Source organism: Hyperolius riggenbachi, chromosome 4 (genome assembly GCF_040937935.1).
Source record: "Hyperolius riggenbachi isolate aHypRig1 chromosome 4, aHypRig1.pri, whole genome shotgun sequence".
Lineage (NCBI taxonomy): Eukaryota > Metazoa > Chordata > Amphibia > Anura > Hyperoliidae > Hyperolius > Hyperolius riggenbachi.
In genome coordinates, this window is record NC_090649.1 from 395395109 (window position 1) to 395408466 (window position 13358).

At 44.5% G+C, this 13358-nt stretch overlaps 1 protein-coding gene across 1 annotated transcript in view; it reads right to left on the bottom strand.

The window, feature by feature from the left end:
* The window catches only part of SEC23B (SEC23 homolog B, COPII coat complex component), a 33190-nt gene extending 20059 nt beyond the window's left edge, over positions 1–13131 (bottom strand). The window contains exons 1-5 of the mRNA XM_068232222.1: positions 12967–13131; positions 3962–4198; positions 2652–2709; positions 2050–2136; positions 137–373 (exon numbers count right to left, since the gene is read on the bottom strand). Coding sequence (XP_068088323.1) covers positions 137–373; positions 2050–2136; positions 2652–2709; positions 3962–4182 — 603 coding nt within the window. The 5' untranslated portion in view covers positions 4183–4198; positions 12967–13131. The remainder of the gene's footprint in view (positions 1–136; positions 374–2049; positions 2137–2651; positions 2710–3961; positions 4199–12966) is intronic.
* Positions 13132–13358: the final 227 nt, after the last annotated feature.

Below are 13358 nucleotides of genomic sequence, written 5' to 3' on the forward strand. Positions count from 1 at the left end.
TACACACCAGAGACAACAGGCAGCACTGCCTTGCTTTGCCGTGATAAATAGAAGGTCCACAGAGGATTCATTTAAACAGAACTCCCTCAAGAGAATTCAAGTATCGCATCTGATGAGACATAGCATCACCTCCTACCTGTATCTGCTTGGCCGTGAGATCTTTGGTCCCTCTGAAGACATAGCTTTTGGAGATCCCATCACAGTTCAGTTCATGCACTTGTACCATTCTGCCAAAGGTAATCAGCCCAACCAGAGCGTCTGGTGGAAGGAGACTCAGGGACATCTGTAGAGATTCCTTGAGAGCCTGCAGATCCTCTTCCTCCAGGCACGTATCCACCACATACAGGAAGATTAATGGGGTCTGGGGGCCCCGCTGCAATCACAAGAGAAGTCCACATGGAAATAAGATAATCTGTAGAGTGATTTGGAAAATCAGGCTAAATCAATTCCCTCACAAGTCTAACTTTCCACACTTATTTTGCTGGTGGGTTTTGTACTGTTTGTTCAGTGCTGTGAAGAGAGCAGAGGGAAAGCAGGGAGAGAGTGTGTATGTACCTTAAAGTATTGTAGCAATTACAACAAAGTGTGTTTAAAATAAAGAATATTATCAATAATGTGATTAATACACTATTACTTGCTTCCACTAGAATATGCAACGATAGCTACTGCTTCTGTTGACATTCCCATGCATAATGCTTACAGATCTCAGTTTATAGCAGAAATCTTTGAAGCTGCTATCTCCCCTAAGCTGAGCATACAGATGATATTCTTGGCCCATTTCTGTCAGCCATGTGGGGTGGGGGTGTCTGTGTCTGCTGAAGGTTCAACTTCTGCCGAGACCGAATGGCCCCTGAAGCAGGCATCCAGGCTAAAGCCCGGTACACACACATTGAACTTTGGTTGACCAATCATTGGGCAGTTTTACCAATTCAATGTAGTATAAGGACTTACAGATTTTGAATACTATGAACAGATTGTATAGGTAAACCCTCCTACTACATGGTGATTGTTCAGCGATTTGCCAACCAAAATTGTGTGTATGCACCATAAGCCCTACCCTTCTGGAACCTGAATATCAATACTGCACCTCCAACCCTGTGCTACACGCCCCTTTCACATGACCTAGTACTGTATACAGTAGTACAGAGTGATTGACCCACCAGGCAAGCCACCTCCCACAATTCCCTGTGGCTCATCCAATCCATTGCAGTGGGGAGTGCAAGAGTAAGCCTTAGCCATGCACCGTACCACTGAGCAAAAAGTAATTAAAAAAAAAAAAAAAAAGTAATAAAAAAAAAGTAAAAAAAGTAATAAAAAAAAAAAAAAAAAAAAAAGGGGTAAAAAGTAGCAAAGGGCAAAGTGGAATGAGACAACCTTCTGCAATAAAATAGCAATCAGCCTCCTGAAGAAACCCCCAGGGCATGACTTATGACATATTACAGATGATAGCAAATACAGTAATAAAAAACAAAAAAAAACCACACTGATAATTATTTTTATCTAGAGAACTGCTCTAAACAGCAATTACATGAGCATTTATTACTTAAATGAAACCTGAGATAAATAAAACACAAGTATTTCTACTTCCTCCAACCCCCTCTAAGCCATGGGCTCCCTTACGGTCCTCCAGGGTTGCCAGCTACTGCACATGCATGGTCCTGGCTGTGCGCTCCTGTAGCTGGGAGTGCTCTGAGCCTGCCCAGTTATAGTCTTAATGAACTGCACAGAACGTTTTAGCTACAGGAGCGCAATCAGGGGGCGTGCATGGCTGGGACCACGTAAGCGCAGTGGAGCACGACTGGGCCAGTCAGGGAATTTACCGGGCCACACTGTGGGAGAACAGCATGGACTGCGAGGTCAGCGAAAGAGCACATGGCCTACAGAGGGCTAGAGGAAGCCCCAGGTAAGTATAAATAATTCATCTCAGGTACACTTTAAAGAGCAAGGCAGGGAATGTTATTTAATAAGAAAATATTTGCCTTCTCCTAATTTACAGATTTTATTTCTCAGGACAGAAATGCTCCTCTAAGAAACATGCACAAAGTGTACCTGAACAATGTACTCTATGGTGGAGAACTGTGGCATGAGTTCTGCCGGCTGGTTCATCTCTGATATCCCAGCATATGTCGGTGGAAACTGAAAGCACAAGATTTTATAACATTAATGTGAGCAGATTGTAAATCATAAACAACACAATTAATATCCAGTGAGCCAACACCTTTCACTAGGATTCATACTCATAAATGTATTATTCCATAATCACCCCCACAAGGATAACCAACTGATTAAAAGAGGCACTCCAGCCAACACATTTTGAAATTCTACATACAGTTGGCAAGGCTTTTAAGCCATTAAAGTTATATCAAACCTATTTTGAGCAAGGTCTTACTTGCTGGGATATAAATGTGTTTTGGTGTGAAAACATTTCCCTGGAGAAACTCAGTAGACAAGTTAACTAAATATGTGCCAGAGAAAAATGCGGAGCATGTCTTCATTGAAGACATATTGTGGTAACAACTTAAAAAACCACAGAAACCAATCAAATTAATCTAATATATTACAATATGGTAATAGAGCACCAATTTATGGAAGCCTATTTTAGGTTCGTATCCATAGGATGTACAGTAGAGAGATAAATGGATTGCACCTACCTGATTTCGCTGGAAGCAGAAGTTGCAGGCCCATAGTTTGGCCCTGTAATCAACCTGGCTAAAGTGGAAAAACAAATAGTATGATTAGACGCAAAACAAGGGCTGAAAGTTCACAAACCCTGCATTATTTTTAAGTGAAATCTCTCTGCTTTCTACCTGTCTGGTGCCATGGAGAACTTCCTATTTGTATACTGAGTCACAAGGGCTAGCAAAGTGCAGAGAGTGAACGGAGAGTGGTCTATATTATGCTCACATGAACACTGTCACAGTTGGTGAGCTTCAAGGGACACTGTAACACAAAACAAACAATACAAAAAATAAACCAACTCTGGTGGGCTACTTACCTCTGGAAGGGGAAGACCCTGGATCCAAATGAGGTGTCCCCCATCCTCCTAAGCCGCCCCCCCCCCCCCCACACACACACATACACACAAAGAATCAATATCCAATGTTTACCTTCCCGACTCCAGCGGGGTTGCAGTACCTGCTTTCCGACTCACGCCTAAGCAGTAGAATGGACCTGATCGGGCTCGGCTGCTTGGGGGCTGTCAGCACTGGATCCCGGAAGGTGAAGAGGATAGGGGAAGCCTCATTAGGATCCAGAAGCTTCCACCCTCCCGAGTTACATACACCCAGGGGGACATTTTTATTTATTACAGATCCTCTAAACAATTTCATTGCAATATATGTTGCTTTGGGGAAATACCTATTTGTATGCAGAGACATGGGCTCTTATTCAATTCAGTTTTTCTCCTAGGTTTTCTCCTACGGTATAATTTTTTTACTTTTGTTTAAATGACGCATCTAGCAATTTTTTTTTCATCATAAAAGATTTTATTGAGCAGATGTTAATTACAAAAATTCAAATAAACTTGCAGTTGAAAAACTATGAATCATATATGACTACAATATATGTAAGATAGACGCATCTAGCAATTGACAATGTACCCAAATGTAGGTGAAAAAGAACTGTCAAAATATTCCGAGTATATTCTTGTTTGCTGGTGACTTAAAAGGTATTTTACTGTTAAGGGGTGAAAATATCACCTGGGAGAAAACGTGAATTGAACAAGGGCCACTGAGCAGCTGCAAGTGTGCAGAAGATAAACTGTTAATAACAGTTTCTGTAAGGCAAACATATTCACTGGCAGATACATCACACCACAATGCTTATTTTAAAAGGATGTAAAAGGATGGTCTCTCTCTGCACTATTAGTTTGTAGTAGTTAACAATACACTGACAGCTGGAAGACCATATACAGGCTAATTCTCTCCTGTATTGTGGTTGCTGGTTTTTAGAAGTTTCTTACCATAGGGGATTGAGAACTGCCTTGCATGTAGGTCTTGTGCAGAGGACTGGTTCATACTGTACAGGGGGTAGATCAGGACGCTCTTTGAGTGGTGTGAAGAGACACCCTAAAGGTACAACCATTCGTGTAGCTTCCAAGCGGCTGGAGGGCCAGACATTCCAGCTGAAGCGCACCCCATCTCTTTCTTCATTCTGTTGTATAAACTCCAGGTAGGTTGCCATGGGGAACTAGGAGATACTGGGAAACAGGAACAACATCAGCAACATACATGGAATACTCAATATAGGAAATACAATACTGCCTATTGTGTCATGTAGCTCTCACATAACGAGATAACCACAAACATCTGCATATTTCTATCAAGGAGCAGGCAAACAATAGGATTTCAAATACCGAAAATAATCAAATGGCTACGCAAAAAGTTAACGGTTAAAACAATCGAGCATTGTTTTTACCACTGTTATCAGGTATAAAAATTTAAAGGGGGACGAAACTGGATGTTGAAAATTCTAGTACCAATTGCTAAATACTGGAGTATTAGTTAGCCCCACAACCCTTTTGTTTTGCAGAAATACATACATTTATACAATTACCTATGCATCCCTGCAGTGCTTTCATACTGGAAAGTGCAGAGGGAAAGGAAACTCTCCTGGTTATGCGCTTCACCTCATCTCCCGTAGCACCACATTGCCATGGCAACAGCTGATGCATCATTTGGAAATGGACCTAAACTGCGTGGCTGTCACTGGCCCGAATATGCCATCAGTCACTGTGACGACAGGGTGTTCAGGCCAGTGGCAGCCACACAGTTTGGGTCACTGGCAGAGGGACACGTCACTACAAGCGAAGATATAAGTATAACTAGAAGAGAGCGTCCTTCCGCTTGGCACCTTCTGGTATGAAAACAATGCTGAGTCATATCGGTAATTGTATAAATACAGTATATGTATTCATTTTTTTCAAAGAAGGGGTGGGGTTAAACTTATATTCTTGTACCTAGTTTGAGGCTTTACAATACACTGATGTTGATCAAATAATGACCAGGAACCTAGATGTTCACTCTGGGTATGAAATATATGTATACAGTGGCCAATGAAAGCAAGTTATGGTTTGCTGCTAATATATTGAAGCAACTGTACTTTGTAACATCACAAAACTGCTTCAGCAGCAGGTCAGAGCACAGATATTTGACCCTTTACAATTGCGTGTGCAATAAAGTATCAAAGGCCAGGCTTTCTTCCACAGCAGAAGCGTTGCAGTTTTATGGCTATACTAACTGAGGCCCCCTTAAATGATCCTAGATTGTTTAGAGAACCTTTTCAAAGTAATGATGAACAGCTCGTTAGCAAGCAAGTGTGCTGGAATAAAATGCCTAATCACTATTTTCATGCTATTGCTTCCAGTTGTCCTCACCTTAAAGGGACACTTAAGTCAAACAAAAAAAATGAGTTTTACTCACCTGGGGCTTCCAATAGCCCGCTGCAGCTGTCCGGTGCCCTCGCCATCTCCCTCCGATCCTCCTGGCCACGCCGGCAGCCACTTCCTGTTGTTTCGGTGACAGGAGCTGACAGGCTGGGGACGCAAGTAATTCTTCGCGTTCCTGGCCACAATAGCGCCATCTATGCTGCTATAGCATATATCATATACAATATAGCAGCATAGAGGGTGCTAATGTGTCTGGGAACGCGAAGAATCACTCGCGTCCCCAGCCTGTCAGCTCCTGTCACCGAAACAGGAAGTGGCTGCCGGCGGTGCCAGGAGGATCGGAGGGAGACGGCGAGGGCAACGGACAGCTGCTGGGGGCTATTGGAAGCCCTGGGTGAGTAAAACTCATTTTTGTTTGTTTGACTTAAGTGTCCCTTTAACATAGATCAGAACACTAATAGGAATAGAGCCAGACAGTGACTTTATTACAATTTGTGCTTTGCGGCTCAATCTCATCATTAAGGTGGACCTGAACTCTTGCACAGGACAGAAGGAAAACAGAGAGAAATACACCCTGTATGTATTTACAGAGTTTAGCCTAATTCCCCCTCATCTGTGCGTAATCACAAGTGTAATTTGATCTCTCAACTGTCAGCTCAGGAATCTCCTCTGTCACGACAGAGCGGCTTATTTGTAAACACAGGGTGTTAAAGCGGAATATAACCCTGCATTTCAACTTTGCTCTAAAACATTATTTACAGTATATTATATGCAACCAGCATATTTTTTTTTACTAGACCAGCATTGGAAGGGTTACACAGAGCTTTAAAGTTCCTGGAGATTTCTGCAGACGCATCCAAAGCTGACATAGATACATTTTGTTTACATAAATGTATCTAAGTGTTGAATGTGACTCATCTCTCTGACTGAGGAGTTGGAGGACAGCCAAAGAGTGTGTAACATTTCTCAATAGATACATATAACTAAATAGAATGTAACAATCTGAACTTCTGCATATCTCTCCACGGAACTTTAAACCTCTGTGTTTAACCCTTCCAATGCTGGTCTAGTAAAAAAAAAAAATGCTTTTTGCATATAATATGCTGTAAATAATGTTTTAGAGCAAAGTTGAAATGCAGGGTTATATTCCGCTTTATTGTCTGCTTTCATGAAAGCAGGAAGTAGATACAAATCCTTCAATAAATCTGCAGTGTATCAGCTGTAAGGCCTGGTTCACACTGCAAGAGCTTTTTCTAAGCGCATGCTATATTAAAATCTCTTGCTAATGTAATGCTATGTGTGTGTTCTCACCTGAGCGATGCAATTTTGCAGAAAACACCCATAGCGTGGCTTTAGCAAAAGTTTTTAAATTCACTAGCACTAAAAAAAAGCTCTTGCAGTGTGAACCAGCTCTAACAAAGAAATGTTTTTCTTTAAAGGTTATTGTGCTGTTGCGTATCTTTTATAGCAGAGAGTAAGTTCTGAGTTCAGGTCCGCTTTAACTATGGGGGCTCAGACAGAAAAAAACCTTGGCAATCCCAAATGTGCATTAGCAGAATGCTCCTTGTATTAATAAATCCATTCTTTACTGAAGTTGCACAAGTCATCAACGTTTTGTGACAGCCTGTGAATTCCTGCTTTTTATCTTGAGAAGGAACTCAAGGTAAAAAGCAGGAATTGCTCATATCTGTGCACTCCTTGACACAACATGCATGCGTTCTTCTAGTGGCCAGCAACAGTCAAAACTCATTTCTCATTTACATTTAAGCCGGTTTCAGGCTGTAAACTGGCGGTACGGCAGCCATGCCACCAAAAAGAGAGGCCTTTGGGGAGTTTTGCGTGAACACCGCATTACTACGCAGTATTCCTCATCTGGCATTGGGCCAAGCAGGAAGTGATGCCCGCTTGCCATCACTTCCTGATTTGGGGTATGCGGAATAGCATGGAAGCGTACTGTAAAAATACGCTTTTGCGCATTTGTTCAGGTCAGTTTTTAAATCACCCCATGTCACCAGAGACTAACATGACTTCCGGGCCGATGCAGATAGCTGCAACTTGACACAGAAGCTGCACAGTAATGTAGCTCTGGACCTGCGTCGAGGTTGCAGCGAAAACACTTCAATCACATTGCACCGTAACGCAGCAGTATGAAAGTCTCCACAGACTTTCATTGCACGGTGGGCGGTGGGTGCGGTAAAAATACTGCACTGCCGCGGTGTAAAAAGGGCCCTTAGGGGGACAGCGGCAGGAGGTCTGTAACATTCGTCGGTCATTGCATTGCAATATATCGCATGCTGTTACCACTGCGCACCTGATCGACCACGTTGGCCTGAGAGATTTTCCAGCATGTGAATTAATGTATCGACTGATACAGTTGACAGATTATGACCCGATATCGGTCAAATCCTCGATAGGGCATGCTTGCTGCAGCACCGATTTTCATCCAATTCGATAAAATTATGGAATCAGATAGTCGATCAGGCCACAATATCGCTAGATATATGGCCAGCTTAACAAATTTTCACTTCAGCGATCGGTGGTGTGAGGATATATGTGAGGATGATGATGATAATGATGATATGTACGGTAATATGCAGAACAATGAAGCAATATTTTTCATTTTGGGTCATGTGTAGGGCTGAAAGAAGCTGCTACTTTGAGCTTCTGTATTCAGTTCCTCTGGAAGTTGGGCACTGCTAACTGGATCTCCTGTAGGCCAGAATAGTACATTTGCATCTGAAGGTGAACGCTTGTGAACAGTAGAGCAGGACCTGCTAATGTGATTGCCTGTATATCAATGACACTATATTTGCATTCAGTTCCTCTGGATACAGGTAATTAAGTAACGACCCTCTATTCTGTCCTGGATCTTGCATTGCTTTGAACTTTGTGTATAGGTAAACAAGCCAAAATACAATCCAGATTAAATGAGTCTGGACAGTTGGACGCTAACACAGGAACGTTTGAAGTTTACATATGACAGCCTGCTGGAAGTGTTTTGAAATCTCTGAAAGATCAAAAGTGGGACAGGAAAAACCTTTGAAGTTTACATATCGCAGGATATGACAAGCATTCTGTGCAAACCTTCGGAGGCGGGTTGGGACTTGTACCCCCAGGCCCCAAATGGGCCTATAAGAACCCGCACAGGTCCTTCACAACTCTTAGCTCCTCGGAGATAGCAAAGACGCTAGAGCTGCCCCAACTACTGGTCGGAAGCTGCATTCTCCCACAAACAACGCTCTGTATACGCTGGTAATGGTTATTTCCCTTTTATTTCTGCAAACCTGTCTTGTGTGTACCTTTGTAACTTTTATTTTGTAATTTTTACTTTGTTTTTGTAAATCTTTTGTATATATTATTTTCTGCATTGTTCCACTTTTTCTGGAATATTAAATCATTATTTAATAAGTTTGACTTCTGCTGTACTAAGCTAACGCTCATAGCCTAGAAGAGTCTGCAGTGTAACTTGCGTTACAAAGTCCGTGCCTGATTTGCCTAGCTACTGTACGATTGTACTGCGTGTGTGTGCGTGGCGTTCCCGTATTCGGCCTAACGCTCAAAGCTGACCCGAATACGAAAACGCGGATTGCGTGCAGATCACTCGACGGCAGAGTGGAAGTGTCTAGCAGCAGCTAGTGGTGGCAGTGAGAAGTGTTTGAGGGGTCACAGCCGTGTGTTAGCTCGACTAAGGCTGCTTCCCCTCTCGATCTGGTCAAACCTGCAGTCGGGAACCGTATCTGCAGGATTGCCGCGGGGCCGGTTCCTGACAGGTGGTGCAGCAGACTCTTGTGATACCTAAAGACAAAATAGTAGCTGTCTCCTCTGTGGACACCATGATACGAGACCTGGATACCTCATAAGACGAAGGCAGCTTTAGAGCTTTTGCACTGGCTAAAAACATCCACAAAGTTCCCTATAGAAATGAAACAGCTGCCATCAACAACAGTCATTCAGGACAGTCCAAAGGACCAGGCAGTGCCACCAGCAACAAACAGTCACGCGGCTGCAAGTGTCCTGCACAATGCACTTAACCTTCCTGGCGGTAAGCCCGAGCTGAGCTCGGGGTAAGCCGCCGGAAGGCACTGCTCAGGCCCCGCTGGGCCGATTTGCATAATTTTTTTTTTGCTGCACGCAGCTAGCACTTTGCTAGCTGCGTGCAGTGCCCGATCGCCGCCGCTACCCGCCGATTCGCCGCTATCCGTCGCGCCGCAGCCGCCCCCCCCCCCCCAGACCCCGTGCGCTGCCTGGCCAATCAGTGCCAGGCAGCTCTATGGGGTGGATCGGAATCCCCTTTGACGTCACGACGTCGATGACGTCGGTGACGTCATCCCGCCCCGTCGCCATGGCGACGGGGGAAGCCCTCCGGGAGATCCCGTTCTTTGAACGGGATCTCCGGATCTCCGATCGCCGGCGGCGATCGGAGGGGCTGGGGGGATGCCGCTGAGCAGCGGCTATCATGTAGCGAGACTTTGTCTCGCTACATGAAAAAAAAAAAAAAAAATTAAAAAAAAAAAGATTTGCTGCCCCCTGGCGATTTTTTTGCAAACCGCCAGGAGGGTTAAATTACTTTTTATTAGTCACTACTTAACATTGAGTACACTGACTAGATGATTCTTCACCAAGAAGGCAAGTCGGGACTGCCATTGCAGAGAGCTTAGCATGCATACGGCGGCTCTTGACCCTTTCTGATGCGTCACCAAGAGATCCGGACCAGAACACTGAATAATCATGGCCAACTGAATTGTTCTCACCTCCTCCCTGCTCCATAGCAACACGACACCAATAGCCTGTAGGCTTGCAATGTGTCTGTACAGCACTCAACACCAAACTGTTGCCCAAGGGATCAAATCCCAATCCCTGTGTGCAACAGTACAGTGAGCATACACACCTGAGACCTTGTACACACGATGAATGGTACTTGGCTGGGGCAAGTTGGTCAAGGCCATGTCCAATGAGAATCTAGTATGTGTACAGTGGTCCCGATGCATTGGGAAGAGATCTAGCCTACTGCATGCTCTCATCCAAGCCAAAGCTACCTTACCCCTACCACTCTCAAGCACCATGCCGTTGTCTCCATCCTCCCCCTCCGCAGCCACAATGGCGTTGCTTGGCTACAGGCTAGAGATGCATCTGTAAGGCACTTGACCCCAAACTGTGACCTGAAGGATCGAGTCCTGATGGATGTACAAGACTAAAGGTGCGTACACACACACTAAAGAAGCCAACGACGGGTCCGGCAGACCCTCCCACTGGGCAGACTTGTAGTGCGTGTGTACGCACTGTCGGTGGACCGATAAGGCTGTTCCTGAACGATCCGCTGAGCGGATCCGATCCGTCGTTGGCTTCTGTAGTGCGTGTGTACGCACCTTTAAGCAACATACAGAAATTATTTTTCCTCCAAACAATATATGCAGCTTCCTGGCTTATTTATGTCTAGCCAATAAATTAATTTACATAATTTGTCTCTTCTGCTTTGTTTTTTGAAGCACATGAACAATATCAAAGTTTCAGTTTCTGTACAGATTGAATCAGCAATGCTAATCACATCAACTTAAACAGCTTTCAGCTGTACAAAACTGTCTCTACTAGTCTACCAGTGCAGAGAACAATACAAAAGAGGGAAGGCGCTGGGTCCTATAGAGCCTTCCCGCTCCTCTCTCGGTCCCCGTTCCAGTGCTGGCTCCCCGGTTGCAGTATTTGACCAATTTGGTCAAATACTGCTCTCTCCGACGCCAAAGGGAGGCTTTGGAAGCCCGAGTGCTCCCGAAGACGGGACGCTCCACACTGCGCATTCCCACATGCACAGTATGGAGCCACCTGTGTTTGGGAGGACTCTCCTAAGGCAAGTATCTGGTTTACTTCATTTATTTTTATAATATTCCCAATGACTTTAAGATATGTCCGTTTTGAATGTTTCCATTGTGGTACCAAACATGTCTAATCCTGCATGACTTTTTTTTGAACATCACATACAAAGTGGGCATATACTGCAGATAGCAATGGTATTGTTTGTTGTCCATTACAATGGACACCAAAACAAAAGTGTACAGACACGGGTCATTGTACATCATGACCATTCATGTTACCATTCCCGGCATAGTGTGAACCTAGTCTAATAGTTCTAACTGGTAAAAAAAAAATTTGAAAATCGAATGAAGCAATGTGGAAACTTAAAGGTAGGACATCTTGAAATATATAATACAGTAGAACCCTTTTCTAGTAAACTCCAAGGGACCAGAAAAAGTTTTTATAGCAAAAGTTTATCAGAATTCGTTATACATTATTTATACAGACGCGTTTGCTAGGACTTGAGGACTGGGTTTACTATAACGAGATTCTACTGTATATAATAATAATTTATTTTCACCAGGGGACCATGCAGGACAACAGAAGGTGCACAGATGTATCAGCCACCTGCACATACCTCTGTAAATAGATACATACCTCTGTAAATAGTTCACTACATTGCAGTTCAGGTCAGGTATCATTTAATAGCAGTTTCACAGTCATCCCTTTGAATAATTCTAAGTATGAAAACCACTATATTAATGCCCATCAATAATACAATATTGATTGTACAATCTTACCAAATCTATGTGGTAACAAGGTAAACTGAGGGAATGTACTCGGAATGGACACTTTAGATAGTCCTATTACATAGAAGACTTAAAGGGTACCAGAGCTGAAATAAAGAAAAAGTTTTATATATAACTGGGGCTTCCTGCAGCCCCATCCGCTCGGATCGCTCCCACTCCGCCGTCCTCCTCCGCTGTCTGCAGCTTCGGGAACCGGGTCCTGTCACATCAGTCGGAGCCAGTCTACACAGAAGTGTGCCCTCTACGTATCTCTCCAGCAGCTGCTGGACAGATAGGCAAACAGCACTTACATTAGACTGGCTACGACTGATGCAACTGACAGGACCCAGTACCGAAGCTGGAGACAGTGGACGGCGGCTTGGGAGCGATCCAATCGGATGGGGCTGAAGGAAGCCCCAGGTATGTATGAAACTTTATATTTATTTCAGCTCTGAGTCACTTTAAAGTGTACAAGAGGCAGCAGCACAAAAAGTTAGATAAGTCCTTAGGCTTCCTATGTCCTCCTCAACCCCATGCGGACTCTCTGAACACATCCAAAGAAGAGCTTGACAGATATTTTGACCACCATGTACGAGTGCGGCCATACTGCGCATATTTGAGTACGGCCACGCCTGCGTAGTTAAGACGAAGCCCGCTTGTCCACGACTGGCTCCGTGCTACGGCGTAGACATACTCACACAGGCACAGCACGGACGCGCCAGCTTACGAGTAGGAGCGTGGCCGCAAACTGTCAGAGGGTCCTGGGCAATGGCGATGGTCTGGAGGACATGAGAAGCCTCTATAGGACCCAGAGCCTTCCATCTTCTTTGGTAAGTATCTAACTAATTTTTCCTGTGGCCGACTCAGATTTGATTTAAGACAATCAATCAAGATTGTACCATGAATGGGCACCTTTAGACGTGAAGAGACCCTGGGCATCATCGCCTATCCCCTGGGTGGTGGGTGAGTAGCCCCCTCTATACAGAATGCACATAGTTGCCTTACCTCTCTATCATGCACGGCTGGCTAGGTGACCACTCTCTCAGGCCGCAGCTCTCGGTATCCGGGTGTAGATTCCTATCCTGAAAGTACAGCTCAGCAATAGGCCGCCTGTAACCGGCTACACTGAGTGACGTAAGTGCGCCTTCAGCCACGTCAATCGCACCTAGCCAATGAAAGCGCACACCCTCCTCTCGGAGTCTCCGTTACGTCAGCAGCTCTATGTTTGGAGTGCCAATAGAGGGCAAGTTAGTGCGGAGCGAGTTGAGCTGGTTCCTGGTGACGTCATAACACTGGGGAGGAAGAAGAGAGCGCCCCTTCCAGCGCTGGCTCAGCGTTGCCAGAGGCGGGGTGGAGCGCTGAAGGGAACGTTTAGCATTCTTGTTCTCCATAAGCTA